The 20,646-nt window shown below is 44.6% G+C and overlaps 1 protein-coding gene across 1 annotated transcript in view; it reads left to right on the top strand.

The window, feature by feature from the left end:
• The window catches only part of LOC306927837 (gap junction delta-2 protein-like), a gene marked incomplete at both ends in the record, with an annotated part of 21,786 nt that extends 2,815 nt beyond the window's left edge, over window positions 1-18,971 (top strand). Inside the window, one exon of the mRNA XM_079507700.1 lies at window positions 18,119-18,971. Coding sequence (XP_079363826.1) covers window positions 18,119-18,971 — 853 coding nt within the window. The remainder of the gene's footprint in view (window positions 1-18,118) is intronic.
• Window positions 18,972-20,646: the final 1,675 nt, after the last annotated feature.

The following is a 20,646-nucleotide window of genomic DNA, read 5'->3' on the forward strand; positions in this document are numbered from 1 at the left end:
CCATGTCTGTCCACATTGACAAGTGCAGCAACCAGCTATCAGTAAGTCTATGAAAGTAATGCAAAGAAACTAGACAATTCAAAGCAATTGCAAAGTACGTTTGCCCCAACACAAGATTAGAATCACAAGTCGCTCAATAGATACTGAGGACAATCTCCCAGCTTCCATTACTAAAAACTGTGTGGAAACAATTAGAAAGTAAACAAAATAAAAATAAAAATTGCAGAACAAATCCAAAAAAGAAATCCAAAATCCAAAGATAGATCGGTGATTCGGTAGACAGACACTGAGATCTCTGATCGTCTGGCAACGTGAGACTAGGCAGAGATATAATCAAAGTGCTAGTTCAATTAATAATGAATGTCGATCTGCCCCTTTATGTAATCCTCATGGTCTGGTAGATGATCGCCTGGAGTTGCCTAGCGTTATGTCTGGTGACTTCTAAATGCCAGGTAGTTGTTAGAACAGCATTCTAGCAACTATACCTGCGTTAACAAAAGTTAACAATGCTATTCTTATAAACTGCATTGGTTCTGCAATGCAGTTGTTTTTTTCACCCAGTTTTCCAAATAAAAGCTGGGACATTGTCTTCAGTCTCTAAAAAGCAAAGCATTTAGAGAACGATTATTGTCTATGGAGATGAGACGTAGCTTAGTGCTGACATTAGAAGGGACAAAGTACAACAATACATACATTATTATTTTCATCTAATACTCCTGAAAATGTGACCATGGTAGGGTTCAGTAATTTCAGTTTTAGCCACATTAACTTGGATTTTGGTCTTACTTTTAAAATGAGCCTTTGCACAGTATCACAGAACCATAATGTGTGCGATTGAGTCAGCAATTACAATACCTCAAGACCCGCCAACAGTGGTGGAGATTAGATTCCCATTACCTGTTCATTAGATGGCTACTATTTGTTAATTTAACTCTGAGGATGTAACATTTGACCTGTAAATGTTGTTTTTACAGTCTGAGCGTGTCTGAGTGTCTACTCTAACAAAGAAAATGTGTGTACAACATCATCATCATTTTCCAGAATGAAAGAGTCTGGTTTGATATGATTCCTTTAATGTTTTTATGAAGAAAATCTCAAAGTTTTGGCAAAACACTGATAGTCCTGATAGTCTAGGTGACCATTTGGTGAATTAAGTCAGTTTTCTATGCAAGATGTTCCGTTCCTTTTATAAATGATATGATACCATTTCTTCACCCATAATAGCCACAATAGAAGCCAACTGTGATGGAGCAGCTGTTATGAGAGCAGGTCTCGGACACCCACAATGGTCCAGGTTATTTTAAATAATCAGGAATTTATTCTTTATCACCTATATAAAACAATGTTTACCAAAGAGAAGTATAATGCTCCTCACAACTCACAAGCAATCATATTATTTGCATGTGACAATTAATGTTATCTAGATGTGTGTGGGTCTGTCTCTGTGCAAACACACACACATATCTGTGGTCTCCTATACGAAATGTTCCTGCACTCTACCATGACAGAACCCTGCAATCCTGTATTAAGTCAGTGTTACAGACGTTGCAGGTAGAAAGGGAAGAAGGGAAGGAAGTGTGTTGATGCATCATTTTCTACACTGCAATGCTGTAGTGAGGTCAGTGCCAGAGACAAGTAGAGCGAGGAAAAAAGAGAAAAGGAAAAAGGGGGGAGATAATGGCAGACTAGAGTGATCTGGTAAAGATGAAATAATACAAATCGGAGAGAGGGATGGAGACAGGATGACGAAAATGATGATGAGATAAAAAAAAAAAAAAGAGACACTGAGGAAATTAATACTTCATTGGCCGGAGTCCCCCAGGGGTCTGCACTAGGCCCCCTCCTTTTTTACCCCTTTAGAGTATAGCAGATCTTCAAGCTCATGTCATGACACGTTGCGACGCGTCATGGGCTTGTAGATCGGCTATGTCCGCTGAATGTTTGCCCCTCGCTAGGACGCTAGGGTTCACGTAGTTAAGGGAACCCTAGCGTCTCTGCACAGCGAGCAGAGGTTATACCCACCGTAATCACGGTAGGATCTGTGTCATAGCTATAGCAGCTGGAGCTGCTAACTAACACTTCTGCAGAGGAAACAACACACTACTAGGTCATGCGTCTATATACACATGCACATAGTGTAGTGCACACACACACACGCTCATACATGCAAATGCACATGCATGCACGCACACAGACACACACTCAGACACACATACAGTATGCACGCATGCACGCACGCACGCATGCACGCACGCACGCACCCACGCATGCACGCACGCACGCACGCACGCACGCACGCACACGCACACACACACGTCATCGATTTCCTGTAGCTGATGCAAGTAACCTTCATGATTGACAGGGAGGAACCCTTGCTGCTTTAGGTTTGCACACACTTGACAGCCAACCCAGTTGTAACAGGATACGTTGCAAATTAATTTACGTTTCCTTTTAAAGCATGCAGGGGACATTTCAGGTGATGCAGCAGCACTCCACACTACAGTACAGTAGCCTACTATATGGCATGGATCCAAAATGGACTGAGTTCTCTCTCAAACAAACGCCCAGCTTAGTAATGGACGGAGACACAAACACTAAATCATTCATAAACAATGTCAAATTGATCCAATCTAAGAAAGTAGCTCTGGCAAATCTTAATTGGTACTGTAGCTACTTGTACATTTTAAGTAGTTAGCACATGGTATGTAGTCTAGAACAGGGGTATAGGCAACCTTAGGCACGGGTGCCATCACTGGCACACTGGCATAAGTGTGAGAAAGATTGAAAGTATTATTAAAAGTCTATTGCTAAAGCTTCTATTTCTGGTGGAATTCTAAAACACAGCGTAATATTCATGACAAAGACATTAATTCACAAGGACAACCTTTTACTCCAAATAATAATCTAATATGGGGGAATTGTCCCTTATGTCAATAGGAATTGTCCTTTATGCTTGAAGTATGCCCAATAAACATGTGTAGGATTTGTGTGTGTGCCTGTGTGTGTGTGTGTGTGTGTGTGTGTGTGTGTGTGTGTGTGTGTGTGTGTCTGTGTGTGTGTGTGTGTGTGTGTGTGAGAGAGAGAGAGAAAGCACACGCATGTATGCAGCACTAGTTTGTATGAGCGGTATGTTACAGTAGCCCAGTAACCAGTACAAGTGAGAAAAACGGAACGGGGGGCGCCCGTTTTTCCGGCGCGACGCGGGAAGGCCTGCCAGAACAGGGCCGGCCCCCCTGGGCATGTTCCTGGGGGTCGGGATGTTCCGGGGACCCCCCAGGGACCCCCACGTGGTAACTCTGTCATTTCTCGACCGTTTCGGACGCAGGAAGGCTCGCCGGAACTGGGCCAGCCCCCTGTGTGCGTTCCTGTGGGTCTGGATGTTCCGGGAACCTCCCTGGGACCCCCACACGGTAACTCTGTCATTCCTCAAAGATTTTTTTCCAAAAATAATCAAAGTACAGTACAGAGCACATGCAGTACACTACAATATAGAGCACAGTACAGTACAATAACTAACAATAAATGTATAGTTGCACCGCTCAGTTCACACAGGTGTGATTTCTTTTTCTTTTCCCCCCTTCCTATTCGGCACACCAAGTGTGTATGTGTGTGTGAGTGTGTGTGTGTGTGTGTGTGTGTGTGTGTGTGTGTGTGTGTGTGTGTGTGTGTGTGTGTGTGCTTATAATTTAGTGAATTTACATACTCATATCCAGAGGAACTTACAAGTGTGAAATCACAGTCTCTTTCATAGTGCCTGTCAGAATATGAACCACATATTATCAAACATCCTATAGCCTACTACCACATTGATTCAGCATCGGTTGACAGAATTAATTATTTACCTCCCTGTCACCAGGAGCTAAGATTTTCCTGACGTTATACCTTTTTTTCCCAGTTGTTAGTTTGTTTGCACAGCAATCTGATGTCGAATGCTGTTGAATGCTATTGACTGAACTGCTGGAGCAGACATTTAGCTAACAAAAGCTGATTTCAGCTTTCATTTGGTACAATCATTCATTTGGGAAAGAAGGTTTCACTTGAACTTGAGTGAGGCCCTTTAAAAGTGTTATTTCAAAAACGTTACACTTTACCTGTACAAAGAAGGTGCATCAATCGTGTCATCAACAGATGATCTGTGGGCCTAGCTGTAATGCAATCAATGATTTAACTTCTCTCCCTCCCATGGACCAATTACCTTCCTACTCAAGTCAGAACAAGATGAGTCACTCTGTCTTCCGTTCAAAAGTGAAAAAACACACACATCTCTTCATGAAGTGCCCTCCTCTCCAGTCTCCAGTAACAGGGAGGTGTACACATAGACATCAAAAGGGGGCTTCAGCCCCTGCCCTTTTACCCGTCTGTAAAACAACTGCCCTCTCCAGACCACGAATGCAGCATTTACTTGCCTATAGTGGAAAAAATGCAAATGCCTTCCTCCCCTTTCCATGCAGCATTCAGGAGAATAGCTTTTTTCCGAAGTCTCCTGAACTTGGAACGCACCATTTTGCGTTGAACAGATTTGTTTTCGAAATCCATGTCGTTACACCACATCTCCACTAGCTAAAGAGTGCTGGGTTGCGCCCCGAAAATAGCTGATCTGCAAGCTCTCAACGCGTCACAGCGTGACGCGTTGTGAGCTTGTAGATCTGCTTTTTCGCTATTTTTGTCTAAAAGTGCCCTCTTACGGGATGTCAGCCCCTGCCTCTCTAACACTCTCTGCACGTCCCTGTCCAGTAACATCCTTCTTTTCCCATGTCTTGATTTATAATACTTTTAAAAAGTCTTCAAATTTCCACTGCATATTAATTATCCTCTATTATTTCTGTGCGGCGCCTCACACTACAGACAATCGCGGAGAACGCCCTTCCCGAAAGTTCCTGGTTTGAGACTAATTGGAACTGATTATTTCATAATGTATTTCAAAGATCCAATCTTAATAATAATAATAATCTTTATTGTCCCGAAGGATATTCGTCTTCACAGTCTATTCAAACACCCACATCACAAACAACACAGAGCACAACACCAAGACAATACAAAAACACGAGGTCCCCAGTAGTATACAGAACCATCCTATTGGCGGGGCAGTTTGTTTAATGCCGCGATGGCTGAGGGAACAAAACTCCTACTAAAACGGACCTTTTTCCATGGCAAGGTTCTGTATCTTTGTCCAGATGGCATGAGGTTAAAGAATCTTAAAGCTGCACTATGTAACTTTCCTCTTCTACCACAAATTGTGTGGACATTTTTTACCATTGCGCTATAGAGCCTGTCTACTTGCTCAGGAGATGAATAGAATCAGGTCCGAATGTGATCCTGTGTCTAGGTGAGACATGTGATCCTGTGTCTAGATGAGACATGATCCTGTGTCTAGGTGGTGAGACCTGACTTTTGCTGATAATGCTTAGTTGCGGTATAAAGAATGTCTACATACTGTGTGTAAAGTCCCCCAGAGCTCTATACTGATTTCACTCTAAACGTGACACAATATGTAGATCTGCTATTTTTGTTCAATGTTCCCTCCCAGAACAGTGGGAGGATTTATGGTTAAATCACACTGTAGAAAGAACTTTAGATAATTCAAATCTTGGTGGTCTTACGTATGTTGGAAAGTCAAGCTGTTGTGAAGAAGGTTCCATTCAAGCTATTGATAGCAATTTGACATCCAATTTTAAAGCCATGGATTCGATTAGATTGAATTTGTGCTAATTTGGATCGATATATCAATTAATACATTTTTCACCATATTATGGATAAGAACAACAACACCAACACTACACGCACACGCGCGCGCGCTGCAACAACGCGCTGCAACACAAAACAGCTGTGTACAACGCAGTGTCACTGCAGACACGTGTGTGTGTGTGTGTGTGTGTGTGTGTGTGTGTGTGTGTGTGTGGTGTGTGCGTAGGATTTTGGATCGCCTCGCGATGCAGCTGAAATGGCACGCACACACACACACACACACACGCCACAAAACGCTAATAACAATAATAATAATAATACCAAATAAGAACACTACACTAATAACAACAATAATATCAACAGTACAGAGAACAGTACAGTACACATGAGTACAGTACAGTACAGAAAAAAAGCTCACATCAGAATAGTAATCCATGTAATAATAATAATAAAAACACAACACTAATAACAGTACAGAGAACAGTACAGTAGAGTACACATGAGTACAGTACAGTACAAAGACTTACAGTACAGTACAGTATACTGTTCCTGCGCCTTGCCATGCTCGCTTTCATACGCAAATACACAAAACCAAACAGGGCCACTCAGCCAGCTTGGCAACTTTGCGCTTTCCAAGCAAATGCATAAATGAAAACATCATGTGTTGCCATTGCCTTCTTCCCATTTGCGACGCATCGCATGGCGCTAGGATGAGCGGGCCGAAGGCCCGCGTAATTCTAGTACTGTACATTTATATACAATTTTTGGCACTTCAACTGTAGCGAAACAAACCTTCAAAAAATGTCATGCTCTGATCACATAAAAGGTGCCAAATGAAGTGTCTATTGCTGGGAAACTGGTGCAACACAGGTCCTGGCTGCACCTGGTGAGAGCAGGAGTGGACCTAGTGAGGCGTAGGAGGTGCCCGGCCAGGAGTCAACCCACAGTGACTAGTCCCTCCACGGCCCGGCCGGCCCGGTACCCGTCCAGTACCGGTTGGCCCGCCTAGTACCGGCAGATAGTTCTGCAGCAGCGGATTGTGTGTCCCTGGTTTTTCCTTAATGGGACTGATCGAGGGTAGCTACTGGGTCGTAAGTCGGGACTTGATCACCCCGGCTGGGTCACCCGAGTGAGGGGTATGATGTGTTGTGAGACCCGAAACCCCGAGGACCTTGGGATACATCACTGAGGATGCGTCCCAGGTGCATCCATGCAATGCTTTTTAGTTCTTCACAGTATGTAGATTGTGTTTGTGAGAATGTGTCAGCGTGTGTGTTTTATTTTGCACCTACTGTACTGCTATGCTTAGGGGCATTGTTGTCCCTAGAGACTCATAGCACAGCAGCAGCTGCTGAATGGAGCACGTGTGTGTGTGTGTGTGTGTGTGTGTGTGTGTGTGTGTGTGTGTGTGTGTGTGTGTGTGTGTGTGTGTGTGTGTGTGTGTGTGTGTGTGTGTGTGTGTGTGTGTGTGTGTGTGTGTGTGCATGCGTGTGCCAGGCAAAGCCGTGACCTGCATGCATGTCCAGCCAGACAGGTCAAACAGATGTCGACCAATCAATTAGTTAGACATCATTTGCAGAAAATAACCTCGCACTAAAGCTGCCATTCTGCATTTTAACTCATAGTCATATTATCATCAATATCATGTCACTGTAAACATGTTAAGAGCGATCCGAGCTGACTTTGCATCAGTGGTTCAAAACCTTTCCCGGCTAAAGAAAGAGAAGGGTTTGCGGCCCACACATCATATGGGTGGGCCCACACATCATATGGGTGGGCCCACACATCATATGGGTGGCCCACACATCATATGGGTGGGCCCACACATCATATGGGTGGCCCACCCATCATATGGGTGGGGCCACACATCATATGGGCGGCCCACCCATCATATGGGTGGGCCCACACATCATATGGGCGGCCCCACACATCATATGGGTGGGACATGTGCATTTTCAGAGCATGTTTATTTTAACAAACAATCAAACAATCGATTGTATTCCAGCTTGGATCATTGTAATGTAGTATATTTTAAGTTCCTATTTATTGGTATCGGATTTCTTTTAACATACTTTTTTTTTAAATATAATGTTATATTATCATTAAAATCTTAGGTGTTTTCCAATTCTTTGGGGGCCTACTTGCAATATCCTCATGGGCCACCAGTGGGCCCCGGCCCACAGGTTGGGAATCACTGCCCTACATGTTATAGCACCCCATTTGAGTCAGTCATGTCAGTCATCATTCAATCATGATCTGAGCCTTGAGCGGGAACATCAAGTTCACAACAAGCTCTACTGGGCTTTCATATCTTGTGTTACTGTCAACTTTCTGCCATGCAACCTACAGCACACACTCATGTATTATTAAAAATGGTTGCCGGTTGATTTGTTCATTGCTCAACATTGAAACAACCCAGCCAATGAAATCCCTGTGTTTCACAGTCACTAATAATTTGATAAGTAATATACTTTCATGCCAGCAATCATGTGTCAGCGTAGGTGTAACGTACTTCAAATGGTCAAGCCAATTTTTTAATGCTTTGTTAGACTGTTCAGGTAATGCAGTGGACCTTACATACAAATCGATTTAAAAGCTGCCATGGCCATGGACTGAAACCCACGTATTTAGAAAAACGCATGCGACATTAGCTACCTAATGAGCCACATAACTAATTTGGCAAAAGATGAGGTAGACAGAGAGTACACTGACTAGGCCAAGAGTTTCAGTCTAGCTCCATGTGAGCTGTATAATAGTGTAGCTCACATGCCATTTAGGCCTGACGTTAAAATTTAAAAAACGTCTTTTCTGAAATACCTATGTTTTTATGTGGTGTTCAATATTTCATGTCAAGGACCCCAAAAATGATATGTAATTGGCCGCCGACCCACATCTGAAAATATGTTGTTCCAGGGACCCCCCCAGAAGCAAAGATTTGAGTTAAAAAAGATTTTTCAAAAATAGCAGATCTACATCTTCTATTTTTCAATAGCTAAAGTATAACAATCCTTAAAACACCAAAAGGGGTTCCCGCCCAGAATGGGCTTTGTTAGCTCTCTCACTCATCATTCCACTACATTATGTCAAGTATAGGTTTGATGTGGCTTACTGTATATTATAACTCAGATGGATGTGGTCCGCAACAAATGTAATTGTTGACGCCTTTTGGTTACCTGCAGGAAAGCGAGTCCCAGTTGGTACACAGCAGAACATAATTTTGTATACTGAATGCTAAACGCAAACAATTATCTAGTGTTCAAATTTTGTCACTGTTTGGTTATGTTACTTTTATATGTACTTATATAGTCCTTACCCGTTCTGAATATATGAACAGCAAATTATGTTCAGTGTGGGCATGTGGGTCTGTTGCGTGTCCCAGTATTAATCTGTGTCCGTCCCAACATGCATTTCACTGGTGACACGTGATTTGCGGGGAGATGTTTTAATTCATTTAATTAAGATGAATGTTAGAATGTTTGGCGTGTGTAATGCGGGCCGATTGAGGTTGGAGGACAGGGCTGTGCGGCGCTAGGTTCCGTGAGGCGGTCCGTGCGTCGTGGCGTTGTGAGATGGCGCAGAAAGCGAGCATCTGTCTTGCTCTATGCTAAGGAACTACTCTGACTGACAGACAGCGACCGAGTGATTTAAACAGCGGGCGAGCGTCCGCTAAATTATTAGATAGATATGACCTATAAAGTCAAGAAATGAATAACTACGGTATCACTTTGGTTGAACAGCCAATAGGGGAGCAGAATGTCCCCGTTAATTAATAGCTCACTGATTCTCACTGTCAGGTCCATCCGGGGACCACCAAGCGTCCAAATGGACCATTAGGGGCCTTAACTCTGAGAGTACACTCCGAGTTAAATAAACAACAGAGGATTTTACAGTGTAGATTAGGGTCCCAGAGATTATTGTCTCCACCAGGCGATAGCATGGCGGAGAATATGTTTTTGCCCCCGTCCGTCCGTCCGCCCGCCTGTCTGTCAATTAACAGCTAATCTCCAGCACTGTTGGCCCGGTCGCTACGAAACTGTGCACACACACTCCCTGGATGCCAATTCCAAACCTCTGCCCCAAATTCTCCAGAACGGCCTGTTACAGCGCCACCAGGAGTACGTTTTTTTGTATAACTTTTTTTTTTACTCCTACAGATTTTTATCCATACAGTACATCACGATTCGATTTTCCATATTCCATCCCGATTGGCTTCCAAAGTTTGCAGGATCGGTCCGTTTTGAACATGCCCTAAATAATGAACGCAGCGTACAATTTACATGACATTTTGCACGCACATTCCCACTATAGGCCGAAATACCACTTGAAAATGTTCAAATCAGCCTGATGGTGATTCGCATTTTACCTATAACTGCACCTATCTGCGTGAAACTTTGCATGCACACTCTAGAGACTGAACTGGTGCAAAGCCAACCAAATTTTGGTTGGCAAATGCGGAAGTGCAACCGAGCGCTAAATGTTAAAGCCCAGCTGCACGGGGTTTCCTCGTCATGAATCCACGGGTCTGCCTGCAGTCCTTCCTCTTACCACTAGGGCCCAGTGCTTCAACGTTGGAGTGCCTCACTGGACCCTTGGCACACTCCCTAGAGGCCAAGGAAAAACCTTTGACCTGCATTTTTCACATCTGCCTTTTATAGCGCCACCAGGAGGCTGACCAATTGCCGTCAAAGGCGTAAGAAGAAATGGCACCCTTTTCACATTGACCTATTATAGCGCCACCAGGAGGCCTGACCTGACGGAGACCTGTCCTCCTCCGAGGAGCACTTGTTCTAGTTATATAATGTTTTCTTTTAATCAAATGGCGGAGCATGGCCTAATGCAGATCAGACTGGGACTTACTGGGGGGCCTTGAAATGAAAAAGGTTGAAAATCACTGCCCTAGCTTTTCTAGGACACCCTCATGGCAGTGGAGAGATAAAAATACATAATGAGACATCTTAGACATGGGCATCTACTGGCCACTCATGATCAAGAAGTAAGGAATGGTCTTCTGCTGCTTTTCTGTAGCAGTCCATGTTGGTGGTCTGAATTTTGTATAGTTATTGTTGGGCAGAAACCTTGCATCTCTGTATTTTTGAGAGGTGCTAGCCCCTCCTATGTCCAGCTTTGTGTGTCTGTGTGTGTGTACCCCATAGCGATGATTTGATTGGCTGAGCAATGTGTGTACCCCATATAGCGATGATTTGATTGGCTGAGCACGGAATGTGATGTATGATGATAAGAGTGACCCTGACTTCACACGAGTGTGATTTTTTGCCCGCTGTTTATATTATGATATATATTATATTTAGTCGTATTAAAGTAGTGTAAAAGTAAAGACAATAGCAGATCTACAGTTCAAGCTCACAACGTATATATAGTGACATGCCTAAAATAAGGATGACAGTGGTTACGTCTGACTGTGGGTTTTCTTTTCAATTAAAAGCATTAAAGGAGCATTCAGTGCTCCTTTCATTTTGGAAAAAAACCAGGTCCGCCCCGGTAAGAAGATGTGCACATGCACACGCTGTACAGTGGGCCAACAGCACACACACCAAGGCCCGCCTCCGCTCGATCATGATTGGAGAAAGGATGGGCCCTCTAGCCAAAAACAAAACCTAAGCTTTTTTTGACCTCAGGGGTGAACTGGGGACAGGGAGGAACTCCTTATATGGTCAGCACACTCTATAATGTGGAGGATTATCACAAAAAAAGTTAAATCACTGAAGATACCTTTAAAAATAACTATTGACTGAATAATAACTACCTTGGATCAATTTTATTTTCCATTTTCTGAAACATTTTTGCACATACTGTACATGGTTTCCGCCCGACAGCAACAATATGAAAAAAACTTTTCCAGTCATTTCCTGTGGTCATTGAATATTCTATATACCATACAGATGAGAGATGAAGCCCTCAGGGCTCTTCTGCCTCAACCTGCAGTAATGTATGACTATGAGCCCCTCTGCAGCATTTAAACACTGATGTTTGCAGATGACCTCTCGCTGCTTTCTGCTAATGCAGCAATTTGTTCATTGCTGATTATCCGGTAACCACAGCAGCAGAACACACACGCACGCACGCACGCATGCACGCACGCACGCACGCACGCACGCACGCATGCACACACGCACACAAACATGCATGCCACAACACCCCATATTGCAGCATGGTGGAACTTGTTAGTGAGAAATACAAAGCAAGTAGCCACTGCAGCAGAACTCTGCATATACAGTAGTGCAGCACCCACAGCTCATGAAGCCTGCAGTGCATCACAGATTTTGACCCTAAATCCCATTTGTTCTGATGTGATGTTGGGAAGTTTCCCTTTAACAGACCAGAGGGAAACTTAATGAGTCTTTATCTAATCTACAAAACAATGTGTACAGTGGTTACCTCACTAGCAGTTTATGACAATAAATAATGACAGTCATTTGATAGTCTGCTCTTTTTATCATAAAAACTAAACTATACTGACTTTTAACCACTTTAACTCTATTTTCACCCAATGTTGGCCTATTATGTCATGCCCAGAATAGGTTTCATGTGGTTAAGGTATATAAACTGTATATATAGTATAAGGTATATGAAGTTATTAGTTATAATGGCTGTCACGCATCACTGTAAGACCAGTCTGGCTGAGAAAGGTGCCTGTTTAGATTGTGGCTCAAGAGGTAGAGCAGGTCGTCCAATGATCCATGGGTTGGCGGTTCGAATCCCGGCTCCTCCTGTCTACATGTCGAAGTGTCCTTGGGCAAGACACTGAACCCCAAATTGCTCCTGATGTGCTGGTTGGTACCTTGCATGGCTTCCGCCGCAATCGGTGTATGAATGTGTGTGTGAATGGGTGAATGTAATGCACAATCTATGTAAAGCGCCTTGGATAAAGGCGCTATATAAATGCACCATTTACCATTTAGATATAAAAATGAACTCTCGTAGATGTATTTATCGATTCTGACATTTTCAATCTACAGGAGTTCAAAGACATGCAATGCAACATCTAAGGTGCTTTCCTGGTTGCCCCACCTGTCCGATTATTCTCCGGGAAGGTTCTGAAACCGTAGTTTTCAATAAAAAAGGTGTTTTAATCCACTTGGTCTCGGAATCTGTCATCCATCTTGGATCTGCCCTCGTCTCCCCAAATGAGTGCAACTGGCTGCGCAACCCTGGCCGCCATGGGTGCTGTTGCGCAGTTGCAATGGAGGACAGATCCAAGATGGATGACAGATTCCGAGACCGAGTGGATTAAAACACTTTTTTATCGAAAACTACGGACCTCCGGGTTTCAGAACCTTCCCGGAGAATAATGGGACAGGTGGGGCAACCAGGAAAGCACCTTATAGATTTTGCATTTGTACATGTTCAGTGTTACTTTGAGGCAGGTGGTTTCGCTCGACACACCCAAGGCTATAAGTCTTTGAACTCTCGTAGATTGAAAATGTCAGAATCGATATACATCTACGAGAGTTCAAATTTTGGGCTAGGCCGGCACCAACGTCTGGTGAATGTTATGATTGTTCTTATCATTGTTGACTCAAGACAAACGTGTGCAACAGAATCAGGGGGCAGTGGAAACTGCATTGTATTGTAGATTCATTCTTTGCACCTCAGCTCATCAAACATACAGTAATGTATGACATGCATGTGTAGAGTAGAATAGCTGCTTTCTTGGTAGACATGCGGGTCAGAGTCGGGTCAGAGTGTGTGTGTGTGTGTGTGTGTGTGTGTGTGTGTGTGTGTGTGTGTGTGTGTGTGTGCGCGCGTGTGCATGCCAGAGCATGTTAAGTAACTATTATGCAATTGTTTTTGTCTTCGACACACTATGGTAGGCACTAGCCATGAGTCTACAAGTTCACACACACACACATCACGCGTTGTAGGCTTGATATAGCTAATTCCACTATTTTGGACATTTCTTTCAATGAAATGCCAAATTTAGGGATGGCAGGTTGAGTATATGTTTTCAGTATATGTGATAATAATATATAGGTACAATTCGCAAGCATGCAACTTATGAAACACCAAAGGTGAGGCTATATATATATATATTACAACAAATACACAGAAAGGCAGTGGAGCGTACACTTACTGCCAGCTCACAGCTGCTCCAAGCACAGATGCTCAGAGGCGAGTGCCATCATCCCGCACCAGGGATACACATGGCTCTCTTTCCTTCTCTGCACTCTCTCTCTCTCTCTCTCTCTCTCTCTCTCTCTCTCTCTCGGCTTACAGTATGTGTGCCGTTCATTGCCTCCCTCCAGGGACGTGCACAGAGTGTCAGGGAAGCAGGGGCTGAAATCCCGTAAGACAGCACTTTTGGACAAAAACAGCGAAAATAGCAGATCTACAAGCTCTCAACGCGTCGCAGCGCGATGCGTTGTGAGCTTGTAGATCTGCTATTTTCGAGGCACAACCCGGCACTCTTTAGCTAGTGGAGATGCGGTGCAACGACATGGATTTCTAAACAAATTCGTTCAACGCGAATTGCTGCGTTCATAAGTTCAGGAGGAATTCTCCTGAATGCTGCCTTCCGGCATGGCATGGAAAAAGAGACATTTCTTCCACCATACAAGTAAATGCTATACATTCGTGGCCTGGAGAGGGCAGTTGTTTTACAGACGGTTAAAAGGGGCTGAAGCCACCTCTGATGTCTACGTGTGCACGTCCCTGCCTCCCATGTGGCAGCGGTGGCCGAACGGATAGCGGAGCGGTCTTGATACCGGAAGGTTGCCAGTTCGAATCAGCGGTCCGACACGTTAAAATTACCACCGCTGAAGTGCCCTTGAACAAGGCATTGAACCACTACGATGAAATGTTCTATGAGCAGGGCCTGGCTGGAAACAAGTTCTTGAGCTTAGCCCAGATACCCTGGGTAAATATAGTAATCATTTCATTTCATTTCCCTTCCTCCCTCTCTCACAGAAATACACCTTCCAGTGTGTGCTGTTCATTCCCTCCCTCCCTCACAGAGATACACAGTCACACACTCGCAGGTGGTGCAGGAACAGTCCTGCAGCAGCATGCTGCTCTATTTTAAGTCAGTTCCCAGGTAACACGTTCTGCCCTGTCTGTCTGACACTTTTGCCCTTGTAAGAATTTATTCCATCACTTCCTGTTATTTTATTATTGATATTTTATTTTATGTATTTCCTATTCTGACGTACCGTAGGTACGTACCGTCTCCTCTTCCTTATCCACAAACTATTTTAATTTATTTCCCCCAGCAGCATTTCGCAACACTCTTTAGAGTTTAAATAGAGTTTACATTTCCATATCTCTGTTTCTTTCTCCCTGAGCCTCACCTCTCACTGGTTCATCATGGGGATGGTTGCTGTGGAAACTGGTCAGGGGGAGTAGGTAGAGAGCAGTGCATGGGGCTCATTTATTAAGACAAGGCGTTGACATCAGGTGTTGACACAGTGTCGGGGAAGCTACAAGTAAATGGTAAATGGTAAATGGTGCATTTATATAGCGCCTTTATCCAAGGCGCTTTACATAGATTGTGCATTACATTCACCCATTCGCACACACATTCATACACCAATTGCGGCGGAAGCCATGCAAGGTACCAACCAGCACATCGGGAGCAATTTGGGGTTCAGTGTCTTGCCCAAGGACACTTCGACATGTAGACAGGAGGAGCCGGGATTCGAACCGCCGACCCATGGATCATTGGACGACCTGCTCTACCTCTTGAGCCACAGTCGCCCAAGTAGTTCACCATGGCAGTATGGCTTGATCTAGCTTCTGGAGAAATGTCGCCTGTAAAGCCACAGTGACGTAGAATGGTTTTCAGCGTTAAATTCAGAATGTACATGACACGCATGCAGGGATCCTCTGCATCCTTTATGTACATGACACGCATGCAGGGATCCTCTGCATCCTTTCGCATCATACAGTTATGTCTCCCTTATCTTTGCAATAAATCGTAAAAAGCGCTTAGAAAAAGCGCAAGATATCCCAGCATGAAGCACGGTCAGGACCTGGACGAATTAGTGACGTCTCGATTGGGGCCAGATCAAGTCAAACCAACACTAGTCATCATCTGACTCAGAATATCACCTGATTTCAACCAACATAAATTTGACCCACTAAGACGTACGTACGTCCCTGAATGAATCAGAGAGAGTCCGATCGAGGCCAGATCAACTTAAGTCATATCATAACTAGTCAGATCTGGCCCAGAATAAGCTATATTATTTAAACTGGTGAAGATGTCCTGGAAATGACGTAAAGATCATCCCCATATGGGCTGTGATCTGGCCTAGTTCTGAACGTCACCGGAGTCACCGGAGGACGTCATCATAACGTCATCATGACGTAATTTGGCTTGATAGTTAGGAACCAAATGGACCCCTACGGGTCTGTAACTTACAGAATGTACACATTTGTAAATAGTTAAAAGAACGCTGAGGATTTCAGAGTAGATATGTATCTGTAGATCTGTAGATCTGTAGTTTGGGCGAAACTGTATCAAATGGGGGCCGCGTGGCCTAATTAATGCATATCAAAATGGGGGGACTTATTAAATATTATTATTACACATAATTGAGAATGACTCATAGAGCAGCGGCCCAAACAGTGACATCAGTATATACGTCTCCCATCAGCCTCTCCAGCCAAGTCAGTGAGGTCAGGCCAGTCTGCTGCTCTGGTTCCCCTGGGGGCATTCTATCCATGTCCCTCCACTGGCCTCCAGTTGCCTCAGGTGGCCTTAGTAGTGTGATAACAAGCCACTCAATGTAACTCCCACACGGACAGTGAGTGGGTTGTAAAAAAAAAAGAAACGAAAAAAGGCTTCTCCATGCTCTAGCCTCCCCCTCTCTCTCCCTTTCCCTCCCCGCAATGAAGCAGAAAAAGCAGAGGGAGTCCCACTGTGTTCAAGGCTTCCCTGAGTCATCAGAAAATGCTGACAGTCCGGGCCCAAAACTCCGGGCCCTCCTCTGCAGTGCTGCTGCTGCTGGATCGACCCCAGATGATGAAATAATTGTACAGTATAGCAAGCCTCCGAGCGGTCTCCACTGTATAAGCAGCAGCTCTAGTCTCTCTAAGTCCACCAAGCCTTTCTGTTTGCTTCTATGCAGCACTGCAGCGTCAGGAGAGATCTGCAGGTTCTGCTCGAATAATCTCACCACTTTCCTCTGTAATTCCTGCAAAAGGCTACCAGGGGGATTTTGGGAATGCTATATCGGCCAGCTTCCCTTTAGGTACTCAGTGTGCCTCCTCTATATGACTCATGGGAAAGAGATACCTCCGCCAATCTTGCAGCCAGTGGCTATACAGTTCACCCTGTTTCCAAATGGACTTTTACCGGTCCGTAACTCCGATAACACAAAAGATTTCAGTCTAGATTCAGATCCCAGAGATAGAAACTGCATCAAATGGACGTCCGTGGCCTAATGCATCCTTGGGAATGCTATTAGCCAGCCTCCCATTAGGTACTGTACTATAAGCTATTAGCCAGCCTCCCATTAGGTACTGTACTATAAGCCATGGGAAAGAGACAGCTCCATTTTGCCAACCTTGATGCCAATGGGTACAGTTTCCCCAGTTTTTTGGCACTGTTCTCAAAGCACTGCCACTGGTGCACTTATACCCCCCCCCCCCCCCCCCCCCCCCCCCCCCCCCCCCCACACACACACACACACACACACACACAGCTCCCTTGGCAACTGTGACACTGTGCCCTCTAACCACTGACACATATAATAGTGCATTGCCACTATACCCCGCTTAAGTGCCAAAGAGCAAGCTGCAGGAAAAGAAAGATACGGAGTGAAATAAAAGGTGCATTCAGTGGTACTATAGGACGTGTTCAAGACTCGAGGGAACAGCTACAGCTAGCAAAAATAATAATTGAAAATGATAATTGGTTTTATCCTGTACACAGTCATGCATAAAAGCGACGCACGCACGCACGCACGCACGCAGGCACGCACGCACGCACGCACGCATGCACGCACACAAGACACGTGTGAATGTGTCTTGATATTCCCTTTCAAGCTCAGCAGTGATAAATCACTTCTATCTCATGACACGAGTTGTTAATTCATGTGAGCATGCTATGTTGAGCACATGCAGCAACTCCACCCTTCTTTAGCACTGCAGTAACTGATTCACGCGCACACACACACGCGCTCACACACACACACACACACACACACGCGCTCACACACACACACACACACACACACACACACACACACACACACACACACACACACACACGCTTCAAGTACAACACCAGAAACACACATGGAGTACATGTGGGCGATGAATACGTGAACCGCTTTTGTTTCTATTGATTTGAAGTGGTTCCGCTGAGAACAGCACTCACACTGTACACTTATAGCCATCCACATATCACTGAAATGTGGTCTCTCTCTACTGTGTCACCCCCCCCCCCCCCCCCCTTCCCATCTCCCTGCAGGATCCTGCTGACCGTGGTGGTGATCTTCCGCATCCTGATCGTGGGAATAGTGGGTGAGAAGGTGTACGAGGACGAGCAGGTCATGTTCATCTGCAACACCATGCAGCCCGGGTGCAACCAGGCGTGCTATGACAAGGCCTTCCCCATATCGCACATACGATATTGGGTGTTCCAAATCATCCTGGTGTGTACGCCAAGTCTTTGCTTCATTACGTATTCTGTGCACCAGTCGGCGAAGCAACGTGATCGCAGCTACTCCTTCCTGCACCCTTACATGGAGCAGAACCAAGGCCTCCACCCTCCAAGCCAGGCCCGCAAACTCCGTAACATAAACGGCATCCTGGTTCAGAACGACAGTGGCAAGGAGGACCACGACTGCATGGAGGTGAAGGAGATCCCGAACGCGCCCCGAGGACTCACGCAACTCAACGCAAAGAGCGCCAAGACGCGGCGGCAGGAAGGCATCTCGCGCTTCTACGTCATCCAGGTGGTCTTCCGCAACGTGCTGGAGATTGGCTTCCTGGCCGGGCAGTACTTCCTGTATGGCTTCAACGTGCCGGGGATGTACGAGTGCGACCGCTACCCCTGCGTAAAGGAGGTGGAGTGCTACGTGTCTCGGCCCACAGAGAAGACCGTCTTCCTGGTCTTCATGTTCGCCGTGAGCGGCATATGTGTGCTGCTCAACCTCGCGGAACTCAACCACCTCGGCTGGAGGAAAATAAAAACAGCCGTCCAAGGGGTGCAGGCGCGCAGGAAGTCCATCTGTGAGGTACGCAAGAAGGACGTGTCACACCTGCCCTCGGCAGCTCCCAACCTGGGCAGGACCCAGTCTAGCGAGTCGGCCTACGTCTGACAGAGGCTCCTCTGCCTGGGGGGTCCTGGGCCTCTTGACCTTTGGAGAAGAGCTCTTCCCTTGCCCAGAACCCCCATTCATAAAGGCACAAAACTTTAAACTGCAACACTGCAACATTATTCACTTCTCAGAGTCTCTTGACTCTTCAAGAAATAAAAAGAACCCTTGTCAAGGGCAACCATGTTACTGTAACAAAGCATAACTTAAAATGATCATGGAGAGTTCTAACCTGCCTAGGTGACACTAGGTGCCTTCAAGGAGTTCACAATAGATGGAGGTCTGTTGTGAAACGATTATGGATATTGAACTACTGTCGAGATAGGAGGAAGAAGTAACTTACGTCTTTTTATCATTTGCCTTTGCTGGAGGTCAAAAATAATCCCTTCATTTTCCAAGTACGTGTGCATAATATGCAGGTGCTTAAGCGTGTGCATGCATGCGCATGCGTGGATGGGAAAATAAGAAAAGTCTGACTTAAGTCAGGAATGCTGATTTGAGCTGCTGAGGGAATGAAAATGTTCTTTCTGACTGTTCATAATCTGGGGTAAGTTCACTCAGAGGACATAAGGGATATGCGCCTTTTTATCAACCTATATGAAACTTGAATACTGTAGGTAAAACCAAGAGACAACTCGAAAACTATTTATTGTCATCCTGATTTACTGTCACTTGACATTATTTGCATCTCACTGTGTTCTTTGAAGCATTAGGCGGTGATCAGCCCGAGGACGAAATGCCCTGAAGCATCTGCTAGCAAGCAGTGCTATGACAAAAGAACCTATGCTATGACAGAACACTTCACACAATTTGAACTGGGTTCAACTGTGTGTCATGCACCACAGCACTCCCAAAGCTTGAGTGGCATGCCATTTACAACCTAGAAGCCATTGAACACACTAAAGTCTTTACATTGGCTTGTCAGTGTGTGATCGCCATCCAAAGGAATGAATGGAACAATGAAAAGGTTTTAACTTCTTCCATTTATACGAGAAACAGAAGTATTATTCTCAAAGATATTCTCAAGTGTAACCACAAGTGTTTTTCTTCACAACCAAATCTGGTGCCATATTTCCAAGTTACTGTAAATAGATAATGTAGTAATTACATTTAGCCTTTTCCCTATGAGGTGTAGGTGAGTTTTACCTGGGTTAGTAGGAGACAGTGGGGGATTTGGTGATGGACATTACTCATAGATTGCCAGCTTTAAACAATATATATTATTAATGTGCTCTTTGTTAAGCCTTTTGTCCTCTAACGGAGACTGTATGTTCCAAAAAGTGTTTTCCCCTTATGGACTTTGAAAAAGGCATGTTACTGAAGAATTAATAGAATGGATAGATTATGTCATGAACATGTAACTTTTAAAAAGAAGACAGTTTTATTTATTTGCATCCTGCTCCTGTGAAATGTAATACTCAGCATGCATTAAGATGAAAAATGATATATGAGATATGAACATAGCACCCTGTTGTGGGAACATGGGGATATGAATACATGAAAGGCTCTAGAATTGAAGCAATAATAATAACTATGTTATAAAAAAATAATAATATGTGAATAAATTATTATGCAAATGGTGGAATCGTTTCTGCTGTACCAAACATGAACGTAAACCGCCTCGGCAGAGCTGGATTTCCCCAACAAAGTAATAATAATGATTAAACAAATGCACCAG

This window comes from Electrona antarctica (genome assembly GCF_951216825.1).
Source record: "Electrona antarctica genome assembly, chromosome: 8".
Classification (NCBI taxonomy): domain Eukaryota; kingdom Metazoa; phylum Chordata; class Actinopteri; order Myctophiformes; family Myctophidae; genus Electrona; species Electrona antarctica.